This window comes from Salarias fasciatus, chromosome 16, assembly GCF_902148845.1.
Source record: "Salarias fasciatus chromosome 16, fSalaFa1.1, whole genome shotgun sequence".
In the NCBI taxonomy this organism is placed as follows: Eukaryota; Metazoa; Chordata; class Actinopteri; order Blenniiformes; family Blenniidae; genus Salarias; species Salarias fasciatus.
Window position 1 is genome coordinate 10,112,266 of NC_043760.1, and position 14,439 is coordinate 10,126,704.

At 43.8% G+C, this 14,439-nt stretch overlaps 2 protein-coding genes across 2 annotated transcripts; both read left to right on the plus strand.

Annotated features, from left to right (window-relative positions):
- The first annotated feature begins 1,218 nt into the window (after positions 1 to 1,218).
- Positions 1,219 to 12,279, plus strand: cops8 (COP9 signalosome subunit 8). Its single transcript, XM_030112534.1, has 7 exons — positions 1,219 to 1,373; positions 1,987 to 2,057; positions 3,121 to 3,169; positions 4,815 to 4,947; positions 9,269 to 9,376; positions 10,691 to 10,753; positions 11,689 to 12,279. The coding sequence occupies exons 1-7, from the start codon at positions 1,302 to 1,304 to the stop codon at positions 11,766 to 11,768; spliced, it is 576 nt and encodes a 191-aa protein (XP_029968394.1). The 5' UTR covers positions 1,219 to 1,301; the 3' UTR covers positions 11,769 to 12,279.
- On the plus strand, positions 4,963 to 9,252 carry LOC115403584 (E3 ubiquitin-protein ligase TRIM63). The gene has a single exon (XM_075410460.1). The coding sequence runs from the start codon at positions 6,322 to 6,324 to the stop codon at positions 7,378 to 7,380; it is 1,059 nt and encodes a 352-aa protein (XP_075266575.1). The 5' UTR covers positions 4,963 to 6,321; the 3' UTR covers positions 7,381 to 9,252.
- Positions 12,280 to 14,439: the final 2,160 nt, after the last annotated feature.

Sequence of the window (14,439 nt, forward strand, 5' to 3'; positions counted from 1 at the left end):
GCAGTGAACTGCAGTGGAGCATTTCATTGCTCTCTATATTAGCTAACAAGATGGATCCGAGTAAAGTATGAGTAAAACTAAATTCAGAGAGTTTTATTCCTGCTAATTTCAGCCAACGTGTTGGAAAATGATTTGCAATATCCCAATAGCACTTTATTCTCTAGTCTTCCATATTTCAGCTGAGATCGAAAACCAAAAGCTTCCATCAGTCATATGAATTTACTGCCGTCTTTAAATTTCCTCACTATGATGAGATGAAGAAGTGGATGCATTTGGTAGAGATTGATGTGAGTGATCGCTTCACACTGAGTAATAGGACAGGAATGAATTTATCATCTCCCACTCATGAAGACAGACTGATCCCACTAGTTTCAACAGTGCATCTCTGAGCACCCTCTGAAGCTCCATTCGTCTCCATTGACACATCTAAAGTGAAAATGCATTGTTGCTGCTGTTTCGTTTCAGAAAAATTTCCCATTTACACGGCAACAGAGAGTAACGCTGAGAACGATGTAGTTACCAGGTTGAGCCACCAGTTTGTGCTATTGGTTGTTTTTGTAATGGAACCACACACATGCACAGAGATAAACATTAACAATGGGAGTACACTGACATTCCTGTGAATAGACGACAAGTTGCTTTGTTATTTCAGTGACTCTCAACTGTAAAGAATATGGACTGGGAGTCATGACGCTCTGGAGGCAAACATTGTTATTATTCTCCATCTTTCTTGCACATATGCAGAAGAAGTATACGGCTGCGGTTTGCGTCATTTCAAAGCTGTGTTTTCCCGTGTTTCCAAGGAGATGGAGTCAGAATGTTTTCAAAAAGTTGGCTCTGAGCTCATCATGTAAACTACTGTCATTTGGTACTGTTGTTGCCATAAGCAAAGAGTTAACATTTTCATTTATCAAGGTTTGAAGATCTTGATGGTGAGATTATCTAAGTTGATGGGAGAACTGAGACTGATAAAAGCTTATTTCACCTGCACACTGGACAAACCACAATCCCTTTTGAGTGAACTAAATAAATGTCTTTAAAAATGTCACATATTTCAAAATAGATTTTAAAAAGCCATAAGCCAGGAATATGACAATGCATAATAATGTGTGGCTTGAAATGTTCCCATTTTATTTTTGGATTGAATTTTTGAACTTATTATCAAATGAATAATCATGTTTATTCAAACATTATCGAGTAGTTCACTGGCTGGGTGTAGTTCCTCCCTCCTGCCGCTGGGGGCAGCAGCGCGCCGGAAAACATCCGTCCAACAGGAAGCTGAAGCACAGCCAGGCATCATCATGCCTACTGCTGTGATCATGGAGGAGAACTTTGATAAACTATTAGAGCAGTGTGAAGCTCAGGAGCTGGAGGTAAGAGCGGGATTGAGACACTTATAAACGCGTTTATTGCTGGAGGAGTGGTGGTGATGTAGGCGACGGCCATTCAGTCTGTGGTCAGTCTGTTAGCGGTGTGCTAATAGGCTAACGTCTGTTTGAGCTCCATTTATCTTTAAGTCAGTGTTAAAATAAAACCGAGCTGTCAAAATAACTGAAGTCACGTTCGTGTCAGGAAACCATAGAAATATCCACAGAAGTGTGGGAGTAGAGATTCACGTTTTTCTGCTGTGAGTTGTGCTTTTAGCATCGAGAAGCAGTTAGCGGCGCTTATGGTAAACATTGCTACAGATTCAGTCCTTAATGTGTTATTCACTTGTTTCTCAGCTAAATGGTTTGTTATTGTCTTCAGAAAATCTGACTTATCTTGTCTTTTTGTGCTTTGGCTTCATTCATCTCTACAGATACTCCTTTGAGTAGCCCAACAAGCAGAAAACAGCATAATGACTTTGCTAGCAGATGCGTTGTAACTCCTTTAGAATAGAACTTAAAATATTAAACTTTTTAAATTTGTTTTATAATAACCCTATGGTATAATAATCGTTTGAACTTCATCCTTCATTCTTACACTTGTTTCTATTCTTCACAGGCTCCAGGAGGGATTGCAACTCCTCAAGTCTACTCTCAGCTGCTGGCCCTGTATTTACTCAACAATGACATGTAAATTTGCGTATTCGTTGTGTGTGTGTGTGTGTGTGTGTGTGTGTGTGTGTGTGTGTGGATACTTGTTCCTCATCATATCTAACTCATGTTTTGTCATAAGATTCATAAACAAGGCAAAAAACTGCCTTGTGGAACTTTTTGTTCTTTATTTTTAATTTATGGATCGGATTGTAAATCTTTGAGATTATTATTGTTGTTGTTATTAAACACTTTAAGCAAGATGTTTCTCATATCTGTAGGTGTCCTCACAAAGGACTCTCAGGAAACTGCTGTGACATTAAAGGTATAATGGACGATGTTTTAGCCAATGAATGGCGTGATGCGAGTGTCAACTATTGGTCCTCCGACATGTCAGTCACGCTGGAGAAATGCTTGCGTCACGCGAGCTCGTAGGAGCAGCAGAGCAGGTAGGATGGTCTGGCGCATACGCGTTTTTCAAAAAGTGAGCAACAGATGTTTGGCTTTGACTTTTTCGAGAAAATCGTCCATTATACCTTTAATTCTGACCTTTTTATTGCTTCTGTTTTTTAATTTATTCATCATTGTTTTGTTGCAAAGAATGTTTCAGTGATTCAGTGTTAACAACTTTCAAAAAAAAAAGACTGATCATAGTTACGCATACAGAAGATAATCGGGTTTAGATTGAACTGTATGGTTGACAAGAAGGTGACATATTTGCAAGAAATCGCAAGTTTTTTGTGTCATCCAATGTGTGTGCAGCACACAGAGTCCATGCCTGAGAGTTTAGCTCATATGATCTTCTCTGCAGCCTTCATCACCACTGATCCATCTAGAGCAGGGGTGCTGTTCCTGTTCCTGGAGAGCCCCTATCCAGCATGTTTTAGTTCTCTCCCTGCTTCAGCACACCTGAATGCAATTGTTGTGTCATCGTCAAGCACTTAACAAAACACAAGGATGAGCCTGTCATTGCATTGAGGTGTGTTAAAGCAGGGAGACAATTAAAACATTGCTGGATAGCGGCTCTCCAGGAACAGGGTTGAGCACCCCTGGTCTAGAGTTTCTACATATCAAATAATTCCTGTTATTTCTGTCCCTGCAGGAATAATGCCAGATATCTATGGAAGAGGGTTCCCCAGGCAATCAAGTCGGTAAGCAGGTTAAATCGCACTCGCACTCCCAACTGTAGGACTGGAAGACGTTTTTGAAACAAGATCTTTGATAGGTTTGTTCCATAAAAAGTAGTCTAGTTGTTTGAAATTATACATACATCAGGATCTGCTTTGTTTAAGAGAGTGTCTGTTGTAAAGATGTGTCATCTGCGTGAACCATCCGCTTTCACAGATGAGTGGTAGAAATGATACTTGAATTCTGAGCAGCTCTTCTTAATATTGGAGTCCAAACGAAGGCATTATTACACTGGAATTTCACTTAATTCACATGACACACTGCATTTGAGGGAGGTGGAAAAAGTGTTTATGACATTAGTTTAAATTCACCTGCAGTGGATCGTATTTATCTAACATAACAAAAATAACTGTCTGCTTTGTGGTCCGCACCATTGTAGTCTCTCCACTGCTGAAGAAGTACTGCTTACATCCAGAAATACTCTTCATCGGGTCTCTGTTGGATTGATGTTATGTCTCATCATGAAAGGATGCTTCATATGGGCATGATTTCTCTTTTCCTAGTTTTCCAGGCTGAATTATGGCATTGATCCAAACTATCAACAGTGTAGTTTGACAGTGTCTGATTTAGAGACTTGATTTAGTCTGTGTTTATGGACACTTCTCAGAACAGAAGTGTGTATTGTGCAGGGCAGTTTTGCATCAAATTGACTCTGTGTTCTTTAATGTTCTGTTATTATTCACATCAAATTGTTTTTAGCTGTTTTCCTGCTTTTTCTGGTGGTGTCCCTCAGCTAGGTTTCATAATGACATGGTTTTATTGCTGCTTCAGCACTACAGGTGCTGTCTTGGTAAATACTGTCATGCTCCAAGACACCTGATTAAAGAAACACGATGCCGATGGCTCAGTGGTTGGCTTGTTGTCAGGTTAGAGCAGTGCCGCTGATATGAAGCCTGTTGGTGCATGGGATTTTCAGCAAAAACACACAATAAGTACGACTACATGAGGAAAAATCCAACACCATTGAGAAATGATGGTTTTACATACACATCAAGCTCTAATACCAATTATCTTTTAAACCTTGTTCCTTTTGTTGCGGTCTGCATAATCTGATATAGCTTTATTTCTGCAAAGGTTTTAGCCACAGATTAATAAATCAGCAGGAACATTTCTCAGTAAAATGTACCTGTAGGAACTTTGCAGAGAGGGAAGAGAGGGAGTGGGACAGAGTCATCGTCATGTCATCCCGAACAGGCTCCATGATGTTGAGATCAGGAGTGTGTGTCACTTTGGATTTTGAGTATTTCTCTGATTGTTTTCTTGTTGATTTTGTGTGATAGATTATTTCTTTGAAACATTCCTAAACCTCAAAACAAGGGACGCCAGCTAGTGTTGAACAAATAATACACAGCATAACAACTTCCACTAAAACATTTCTTACTGAAAGATAAAAACGTTGTTAAATGTCTGATGCTGCAACGTCAGTTTTTTTCTAAAATTACACAACTTATAATCCTGAATATTTTGTTTCGATACAAAACAGATTACACTTTAAAGATGTACATATAGCTTTTAAACTGTGCGAATCCTCTTCACATTGAGAGCGACTGCCTGGCTGAGTGAGGCATACTGATGCTTTCTGAAATGCTTCTCACTTGTTGCATTCAGGCGAACCCTGAATTAACGGCTATTTGGGCAGTGGGCCAGCACATTTGGCAGCGGGACTTTCCAGGGATCTACACAGCCATTGCAGCGCACCAGTGGTCAGAGAACATTCTGCCCGTCATGGAGGCACTTCGAGGTAACGCTACAAACTACTCCCATGCTTTTTACCATGTCACGTTGGATTTACTCATGTATCTCTGAGGAAACTCGAACAAACCTGACTGTTTACTGCCACATTGAATAATAATGCTGAATAATGGTCAGCAGGGGGCATCAGCAGAGCACTTTTACAGTGTAGGAGTCAAACAAGCACAAACATGAAGTGTTTATCAACCAATTTTTTTTTTTATGTTATATTTTAATTTTCGTTGGATGTTTTACAACAAAGACTCTGCATTACTTAGATTTAGATTATTACTTTCAGATACACGACCAAGCCTGTGAAAACCTCCATATCCAAACATTTCTGTTGTCTTGATGTCTTACTTTGCATTCAGCATTGTCGAAACAATAATTTGGTTTCAGCATATAAACTCCTGCCCCTGTGCTGACAATAGTTGGGACATTTGTGTCATGGGATGATCTCCCCTTGTGCAAGAGTGTAAGAATAGCTTGTACCTCGTGTTTATGGTGTTTGGCGTTGATCTGCCGCCGCGCCGATGCGGACATGCAGCGTGTCGTAACGCACTCCGTCACTGGTCATTGCTCGGTGGACGTGGTAAACACCAGACGCAGTTTCAAACCGCGTCTCTGTTTGGGAAGTGTTACATAAGGCCACAAAAACATGTGTTAGCTTAGCTTTCCTTGTATCTTACTCTTTATTTTTTCTACATGAAGGTTATCTGCAAAATGTTTCTCATTTAAGAGATTTTAACCTCTTTCAGCCAAAGATTTAATAATTATTGTTTCTAATCGAACCTAACATTCAGTTTATTTGGATTTTGATGTTAAAGTGTAAACTTGTTTTCCAACTTCACCTACATAAATTCTATAAATAGCAGTCTTGACAAGCAAGATCAAAGTGAAAAAGATGTGAAAACAACAAAGTCATGCGGTGTTTATGTCAACTTGTTGACTTGTTAGAAGGAGCCCCCTCTCTCAGGTGGACTCCTTCGAGACTGTCACATGGACCGTGTTTGTCTCTGCTCGCTCTTCCACTGCCGTCGGTGTCAGGGGGGACACAGTGCCCACTGGGACATGTGACACATGCTGCAGCCGATAGGAGGGGTCCATTTCTGTGAAAAGACCCCGGGCCAGCACGCGGGGCGGAATGCGCGCTCCGTTTGGCGGACGGATCGGGTGTCACCAGCTGTGAGGGGTCGGTATAAAGGACAGAGCTGCTAACGCTCAACCAGAATAGACACTAGCATTTCAGCAGGAGCTGCACACACACAGGATAACTTCTTAAAGTCAGCTTCCCACGACAGGACCTTTCTGAACTCTTAGTTTTCTCTGAGTGGGAAGTAGAAAATTTTGAAATTCCAAAAGTGTAGACAGACACTTTTCCGTAATGGACGTCCAGAGGACAGGATCCATCGTCCGGCCTCCCAGCCCCATGGACAGCCTGGAGAAGCAGCTGAGCTGTCCCATCTGCCTGGACATGTTCACCAAACCCGTGGTCATCCTGCCCTGCCAGCACAACCTGTGCCGGAGCTGCGCCAGCGACCTCTACGACTCGCGCAACCCGTACCGCTTCTCCGGCGGCGTCTTCCGCTGCCCCACCTGCCGGTTCGAGGTGGTGCTGGACCGCCACGGAGTGCACGGGCTCCAGCGCAACCTGCTGGTGGAGAATATTATCGACATCTACAAGCAGCAGCAGGAGGGTAACGGCAGCGGAAACAATGAAACCACCTTGAAGCCCAAAGAATCCAAAGAGCCCATGTGCCAAGAACACGAGGACGAGAAGATCAATATCTACTGTGTGACCTGCCAAGTTCCGACCTGCTCCATGTGCAAAGTGTTTGGCCAGCATAAGGACTGCGAGGTGGCGCCTCTAGCTAGTGTTTACCAGACCCAGAAAGGCGAATTGAGTAATGCCATCGATACCCTGGTGGCCAGCAACGGACGCCTGCAGGCCCTGCTCAATCAGATGGAGGACGCCTGCCGCGCCGTGCAAGAGAACGCCCAGCGCGCCAAGCAAGGGCTGGCCGAGCGTTTCGACCTGCTGTACGCCGTCCTCGAAGAGCGCAAAACCATCCTGCTGGAGCACATCGGCAAAGAGCAAGACGAGAAGGTGGCGGCCCTGCGGGCACTGGCCCAGCGTTACGGCGAGCGGCTGCAGGCCAGCTCCGAGCTGACCGACACCGCCGTAAGGGCGCTGGAGCAGAGCGGCGCGGCCGAGTTCCTGATGGCCTCCAAGGGCCTCATCAATCAGACCAAAGACGCAGCCAAGTCCTCGCTGGGAGAAGATAGGCCAGAGCCAGGCTTCGAGAAGATGGACCACTTCACTTTGGCTACGGAGCACGTTGAAACAGTCCTCGCCAAAATGGACTTTGGAATTGTTGATGATGACGAGTTTGAAGATGCAGAGGAGGAGGAGGAAGAAGAGGAAGAGGAGGAGGAGGAATAATGAAAACCGAAGTTGTTAAGAACTCAAGTATTGTGATATGTTCGTGTTGAAGGTGTTTGAAATGGGAATCATTTGTTACAAGAACTCTGAATCTGAAGATGAAGGAAATGTAGGGTTTGCAGGCGGCCGAGGGCTGAAATAACTTGCCCTCACTTTCAGTGCAATATTTAATTTCAGTGTCGTATTCGTACCTTTTCTTAACTTCTTTTTATACTTTTGTACTTCTACACCAGATCGATGGAAACATAGTTGTAGAGAAAAGTCTAACAAATGATTGCACATGACGTTCTTCCATTTGTAGCTGATGGAACTAGTTGTTTTTAGGGGGTTTCCTTTCTCACTGTGTTTGTGTTCATTCGGTGATCAGTTGACCTGCCTGTAATCACCATCTTTATTGATATGTGGAATAAAAGCTGCATGAAGTCAAGCATGATGTGGCTTTATTTTTAGGAGCGCAGGCCTTCTATGATGAACCGGTATTATTTTTGGTTGCGACGGTTTTCCCTCAGAGTGCTTTCATCCAAACTTTCCCAGTCTGTTGCTGCTCTTTCTTGGCAATAGACTGGATGTAAAAATAAAAGCCCTTGCCTTGTCCTGTCTGCTTTGCCTTTGCTGGTGAAAAGTGAGGGCTATTTTTAAGCGGTGAGAGGGTGAGAAGTGATAGCGAGGCCCTGGAATAGACCGTCGGCGAAGGACAGGCCAGGTCCTGTTTCTGCTCCATAAAAACCCCCTTCCTCCCACTCGGATGGTCTTGCTCAGCACCTCCAGCCTAGTTCTGACGTGTCAGAAGGGCACGCTTGGAGGGGGTTGGTGCAGTTGTCACCCCTCCCTCCCTTCCCCAGCGGTCAAGAGGCCATGGTAAAAATACATGTCTTCCTAAGGGGGCGAGTTACAAAAGCCCCTTGAGGTGACCTGTCCTTGCTCGGTTGGGAGCCAGTCAGGTGTGATACAGTGATTCACCGTCAAGACGCAGATTCATGGATCACTTTTAGACTGACTAGAAAGTGGAAAACACCTCAACCAGAAGCCGTGGACATCACTATTTTAAAGAGCTGAAGACACTCGACTATAATGAAGGCACCTTGGTGCACAGCTGAGTTCACCAACATTTCTAGCTCATTTTTGGTGAGGACTGGAAGTTTCTCAGACATCAGAACAGGTGACACTTCCCGACAGATCTGCGGCCTTCCCCTACACAGCTGTCCTTTCTCATCCGGCTTGTTATTGTTACCGCCGCTAACCGCTGCAGCAGACCGGAGGCCGCCTGTTGGTACACATAGCCGGTTGCTAGGCTATAAAACACGAAAGGCCATAACCCTGGGGCTTTTTCGTGATAGCAGCAGCATCGTATGCAGACCGGAGTGCGTTGTTGTGAGCCCCCGACACTCTTGCAGTAATCTCCAGGTCCCAGATAAACGGGAACCGGTCACGGGGTTTGGAGGCCGAAGCCCGGACCAGCTGATAAAACCCTTCAGCAGCGCAGCCCTGCATCAAAACTCTGCGTCATACATGAGTGGTCTTCAAGTGGGAATGGTTAAGTAAGATTTCGTTATAGCTCAGATCAAAACTTTTATATATATTAAAAAATCCAAATGCACCATTCGGTCCCGATTCTCATTGTTAAAACAGTTAAGTGGAATCTCCCACAGCCTTCTGTTCACAGTTCAGAATTCTGATGAATTCTCATTTACAGTGCACAATCTGGAGCACTGTTTACAAGATGCATAAACCTCATGCCGAAGTGATACTCTTCCTGTGTTTAAATATCTCTGTTGGTCGCTGCTCCTGCTGCTGCCCATGTACTCTATACTCTCAAAATAGAATGTCGGGGACAGAATTGGCTCCTGCTCGGTTCATATGCATCTAAATGATCCTGGTGTCTTCGCAGAGAGCACACGGCAAAGGGCGTACAGTCTGGTGGCTCAGGCCTACACCTCCATCACCGCAGAGGACTTCGCTGCCTTTGTGGGCTACACAGTAGAAGAGGCAGTTAAGGGTAAGATCAGCATCGACTGGCCCCATATCCCCAATAAAGTCCGTTTTATTGAAGTGCAGTGTGAAAGTACCTCAGTCTGGGTGAGCATAGCTACACTTTGAGATTGGATTACATATCTATACCTACTTTAAACAGAAAGTTTGTTCTTAAATATTTAAACAAAAAACTGAAACTTGATGATGTTACTTTGAATTCTGTCTGTTGTGAATCTGACGTTTCCATGTTAAGCAGTTTCTCGTGTGCAGTCAGGATCAGCAGATCGAAGCGTAAACACAGCAGATGCTGCTCTTGACTGACTCAACAGCTCTGAACTGCAGACGGCTGCCACCTCTTATTTAAATCCACTTACCTCAGTTTATAATACTGCAACTTAAAGAGCTGCAAATCCCTCAGTTTTCAGACTCTACTGACTCAGATGACTGAATGGATTCCAAATAAAGGCTTGACAGTGGCAAGAATGTACAGCATTTAAAAAAAATTGAATTTATCAGTTTTTTTTCCCCAAGCATCCTGGAGAATATTTATTCTTTGTTGTTTGGCATTAAACTACAGTGGAATGATTTTATTATTTTAAAGATATTTAAGCTATCCAAAGATGCATAGTAAGTCCTTTTAAAGCAGTTAGTCATCTGTTTCAGTGGCTTTTTATAACCACACCTGTACCGGTGGAAACTGGACGAGTCTAATCAAGTCGGTTATTTGTCACAGTCAACTGTACACAGTGCAGTGTGGCGTAAAATGTGTTTTGCACCTGTTCCACACTGAAATGGGGTCAATAGTGAGTAAGAGAACAAAAATTAAAACAAGAATAATTTTAATAAGAATAAAAATTGAATACGTATTTAAAAAACAATCAAGGTAATTAAATCATGTGAATCAAAGTGTCAAATAAATAATGCAAAGACCACATGTCAAAGGCAGTTTTTCTGTTGAGTTTATTGTTCTAGTATTCTTTTAAAGTTATGGACTGTAAATACTTCCACCGAAAAGCTTTTGGTGAGATATGAGTGATCAGACATTTAGCTAGAAGACAACGCTGAAAACTCTACTTGTAGACAGTAAGCAGGCGATCGTGAGAGCGCCTGATGACCGTGGAGCCACTGCAGTTTGAAATCAGACCAAAGAAACGGCTCACAGAAGATCCCAGGGTCGGATCGGAGCTGGACTGTAGAGGCCTTGACTCTATATTTGTCCCGTGTTCGTCCTTCACCCACTCTCAGCTGGGATCTGCTCTCTGCTGCCCTCAGCTGGATCAGCTCTTATCACTGCTTCTCTTTTTTGTTTTTTAAATTCTGTTTTCTTGTCTGTGTGAAGGTGTGGTGACTCAAGGCTGGCAGGCCGACCCGGCCACCCGCATGGTGATGCCCAAGAAGCCCGGTAGGTGTCAGCGTTGCTCCGTTAAACTGGACCCATCAACAGTCCCCTTCAGGTTTTCGTTTCAGGAGTTGGAAAATAATAGAAGACAACCAATTCATTTCTTTTTAAGATAAACATTTTGATTGGCGGATTTGAGGGTGTAACTGCATCACTTCTGTTGTAGTGCATTTAAGTGTCAGACTCTGGATTTTAAAAACATCAAAGAAGATGAACAATAAAACAAACATTTTCTTTGGCATCTGAGGCAGAAATGATCCCATTGTGCATGTATCGTGCACAAAGTTCGGAATTAGACGAAGCACAAAATTTGCCTCGGGGCATTTTAGTAATCTAATTATTCAAATCCTTTCAGCCTTGTTGTCAGTGAATTTTAACATTTAAAAAAATATATTTTTCTTGTTTACCCAAAAAGTTCAGTTTTCTAAACTTTTCCTTCCTTTTTCCGTTTGAAAACCCGGTGACGTCGCCTCGTGTCCTCAGATCAGGGGTCTCGGGTTGTTGTTGGTTCCGAGCAGCAGGCTGCGGTCTGTCTGTCCTCTGTCTAATCATCATCACCCGAGCATCTGCTCCCCACATGTCCACAGCTTCTTTCCCTTCCCACACTACCTCCCCTCCCCCCCTCCCCCATCAGCCCAACCTCGTTCGGTGATTTTGGCTTTGTGCTGACTGTCAGACAGGAAATGGATCTGGTGCAGATGAGCGTTTTCATGGTTTCCAGGCAGATTGTGTGACTCTGCAGGTAGCGCCGTTAAACAGGTCGGGCGGGGGAGGGGGAGCGGGGAGCTCATGAGCAGATGTTGACGGCGTGGTTAACTTGAAACCTGCAGCCCGGGCAGCTTCCCGCGGGCTGTGAGACGATGGATCGCACTTGGCACAATGAGGAATCCCCCCTCTGACTCAGCCTCTCCTCCTCCTCCTCCTCCGTCTCTCAACAGATCCTCCCCCCGTCTCATTGGTTCCAAATGAGCAGCAGTTGGCCAGACTCACTGACTACGTGGCTTTCCTTGAGAACTGATAACCCTGCCGCACAGCTACTGCCGCCCTCTCCCGCCCGTCTGGTACCGAAGGAGAACTCAAGCCCCTCAGACTCTGACCTCCGACCCTCCCTGAAGACGTTACCAAACTCATCATCCACATAAATTCAGCAGACTCTTCTCAGCACAACCGGTCCTGTACAGCCTCCTGTACTCCCCCCACACAGCTTTTCTCTCCGACTGCTACATTGTGTTATATTTGTTTTGCTCCGGAAGTGTACATTTTGGGACGGATTCCAAAAGACGTATATTTGTGATCAATGTCCCTCTGCTCCTTTTTTTTTTTTTTTTTTTTTTTCCCTCCCCCAACCTGACAAGCGTCTCCCTCAGTAGAAACCTGCAGACCAGTGTGTACAGCGTATCGACTCGGTTGTAGCACTCAGATGTTGCCTTGAGACCTCGGCATGCATGCGTCACTGTGTGGAGTTCAGTCGTGAGACTTCTTCTGTTGAAGTGTATGTTTTGACTGGTGAATAAATATTTTGCTCTTTCTAATGTGGCAGTCTTTTTTTTTTTTTTTTATGGTTATTTATTTATAGCACTTTGTGATTTGGGAAGAAAGACAGGCAAAGCATCCCAACACCGACCAGCTGAGAGGTTTGGGGTTTTAGAGTGCAGACCTTTATTGGCGCGTTTGGGTGTGTAGAGCCACAGACAACCCAACTTTTTGAAAATGCTCTGACTCCATTGCGGTGTAAACAGAGAAAAATGCAGCTTTACAAAAACGCTGCCAACATAGTAAATGGTTCTTCTGAACATGCTCAGTAGATGGGTAGTATGGGTTTTCCTTCAGAGTGTCGGGACTGTGTCCGTCTGTCGATATGAATGTCCCTGTCCTCCCATTGTTAATGTTTGTTCTCTTAGTGCATGTTTGTGTGGTTTCATTACAAAAAAAAAACAACAGCACCCACTTGTGGTCCAACATGAAAACTAAAGTGTTTTCAGCATTTTTGCAGTTTTCGTGTAAACTTACACCATTTTTAAAATGTTTCAGTATAAACACGAAACAGTGAAACAATGCACCATTTTCACTTAAAATATGTTTGTATTAGCGGTACCTAAAAGTGAGAACAGGTCCAAAGTAAAAAAATATTTATATATTGTTCTGCAACACGACTACAAAATTTCAAACATGAAGACTTTCCTCTTAACAGAAAGTTGTTCTTTCTCTGATTGTGCTCACGTGTAATTCCAGACACACTGGGTTTTGCACGGGTGCATTGGGCAACAATCCTCTCCTGGCCTCCTCATCTTACTGTGGAGGCCAAAAGTCAAAAACACATTGAAGGAGGATATTTGCTGTTGTGTTGAACTCGCTGTTTTCCCTCAGATTCCATTGACATATTCCGTAGAATTTTCCAATTCTAGGTCTTATTTAGATTTCACCATATACTTCTGCATATGCAGATTATGTATTTGCTACAGCTGTGGTGTGCAGGCACAGCAGCAGCATTTCCTCCGAGCACCGTTGTTGTTTAACAAAAGTTTTGCGTTTTCACTTGAAAACATTGTGTAAATGGTGCCTTGGTGTGTGTGTTTTTTTTTTTTGTTGTTGTTGTTCTTATCCAGAAAATTGAAATATAAGACTACAGCCAGACACCTGTGGAGCAGTTTTTAATTTGAAAAATGAACTTGCAGACTGAATGCGCAGCAGTCATTTGAGGGTGATCAGCCTCTAAATGAGCTCCAGTTCGCAGGGTTTCCACAGACCGACCAGATTTCCAGCTTTGTTCTAAACTAATACCACAAGCTTTCAGGACATAAAACATGAGCCTTTAAATGTGAAGACTTTTTTTCAAATGACATCTTCCCTCTGACCTGAAGGAACATTTTTATTCTCATATTTATAAAAGATGTGCCTGGCTGCCATCTGTGTGTCAGTAAATAAAAACCCTGCTGGGGAGACGATCTTTTCATTTCCCCACCGTGTCTCAATTGGAAACACACACTTTTTTCACTTTGTAGCCGCTTCATCATGCGTGTAGCCTGGCATTGACAGGAAGTGGCGCGCATTTGATGTGAAGAAAGTCAGTGATCTGATCGTTCTGTTTACGTGCACCGTGCTACCTCTCTTCCAGCCTTCGCAGGTCTTGGATTTCCACTACCTTAATAGAAGCGTTCCTTTATGTTCGTTAGCATATAGGAGTTCAAACGCTGATGTTTATGCTGTGTACAAACACGTGCAGACTCCAAACATGTACAGGCATGTGTCCAGGCGACATGCCAGCAGCCAGTCAGCACGAGCGTGAGACCGAAACCGACCCTGGCCATCACTCTCCGCCCGGCCTGCGCTGTCACCTAGCTTGTGAGCGCGGCTAAATCTGTACGCCGCGGCGCAAGTCATGCAGCCTCACCTATATGGAGGGACTGATGAAATGCTGAGGTGGGGTTGCAGGGCCGGAGGGAAGTCGGTATAAAGGTGACTGTTAACGACCACACAGGTTTTTGAGAACTGCACCGAAGTGGGAGTGGGTTAAAAATATCCTGAATTTAAGTTAAAACATGACTTACAAATGGACAAAAGTGAAACAGAATGTAAATTATTTTCTGCCAAAAATATCAAGAATAGGTGAAAACTGGTCAACAAGAACAGCAACTTAATCAGCAGACAACATTTGGACCAGCAGCGTTAGCCCGAGGTCACTCGTGAGT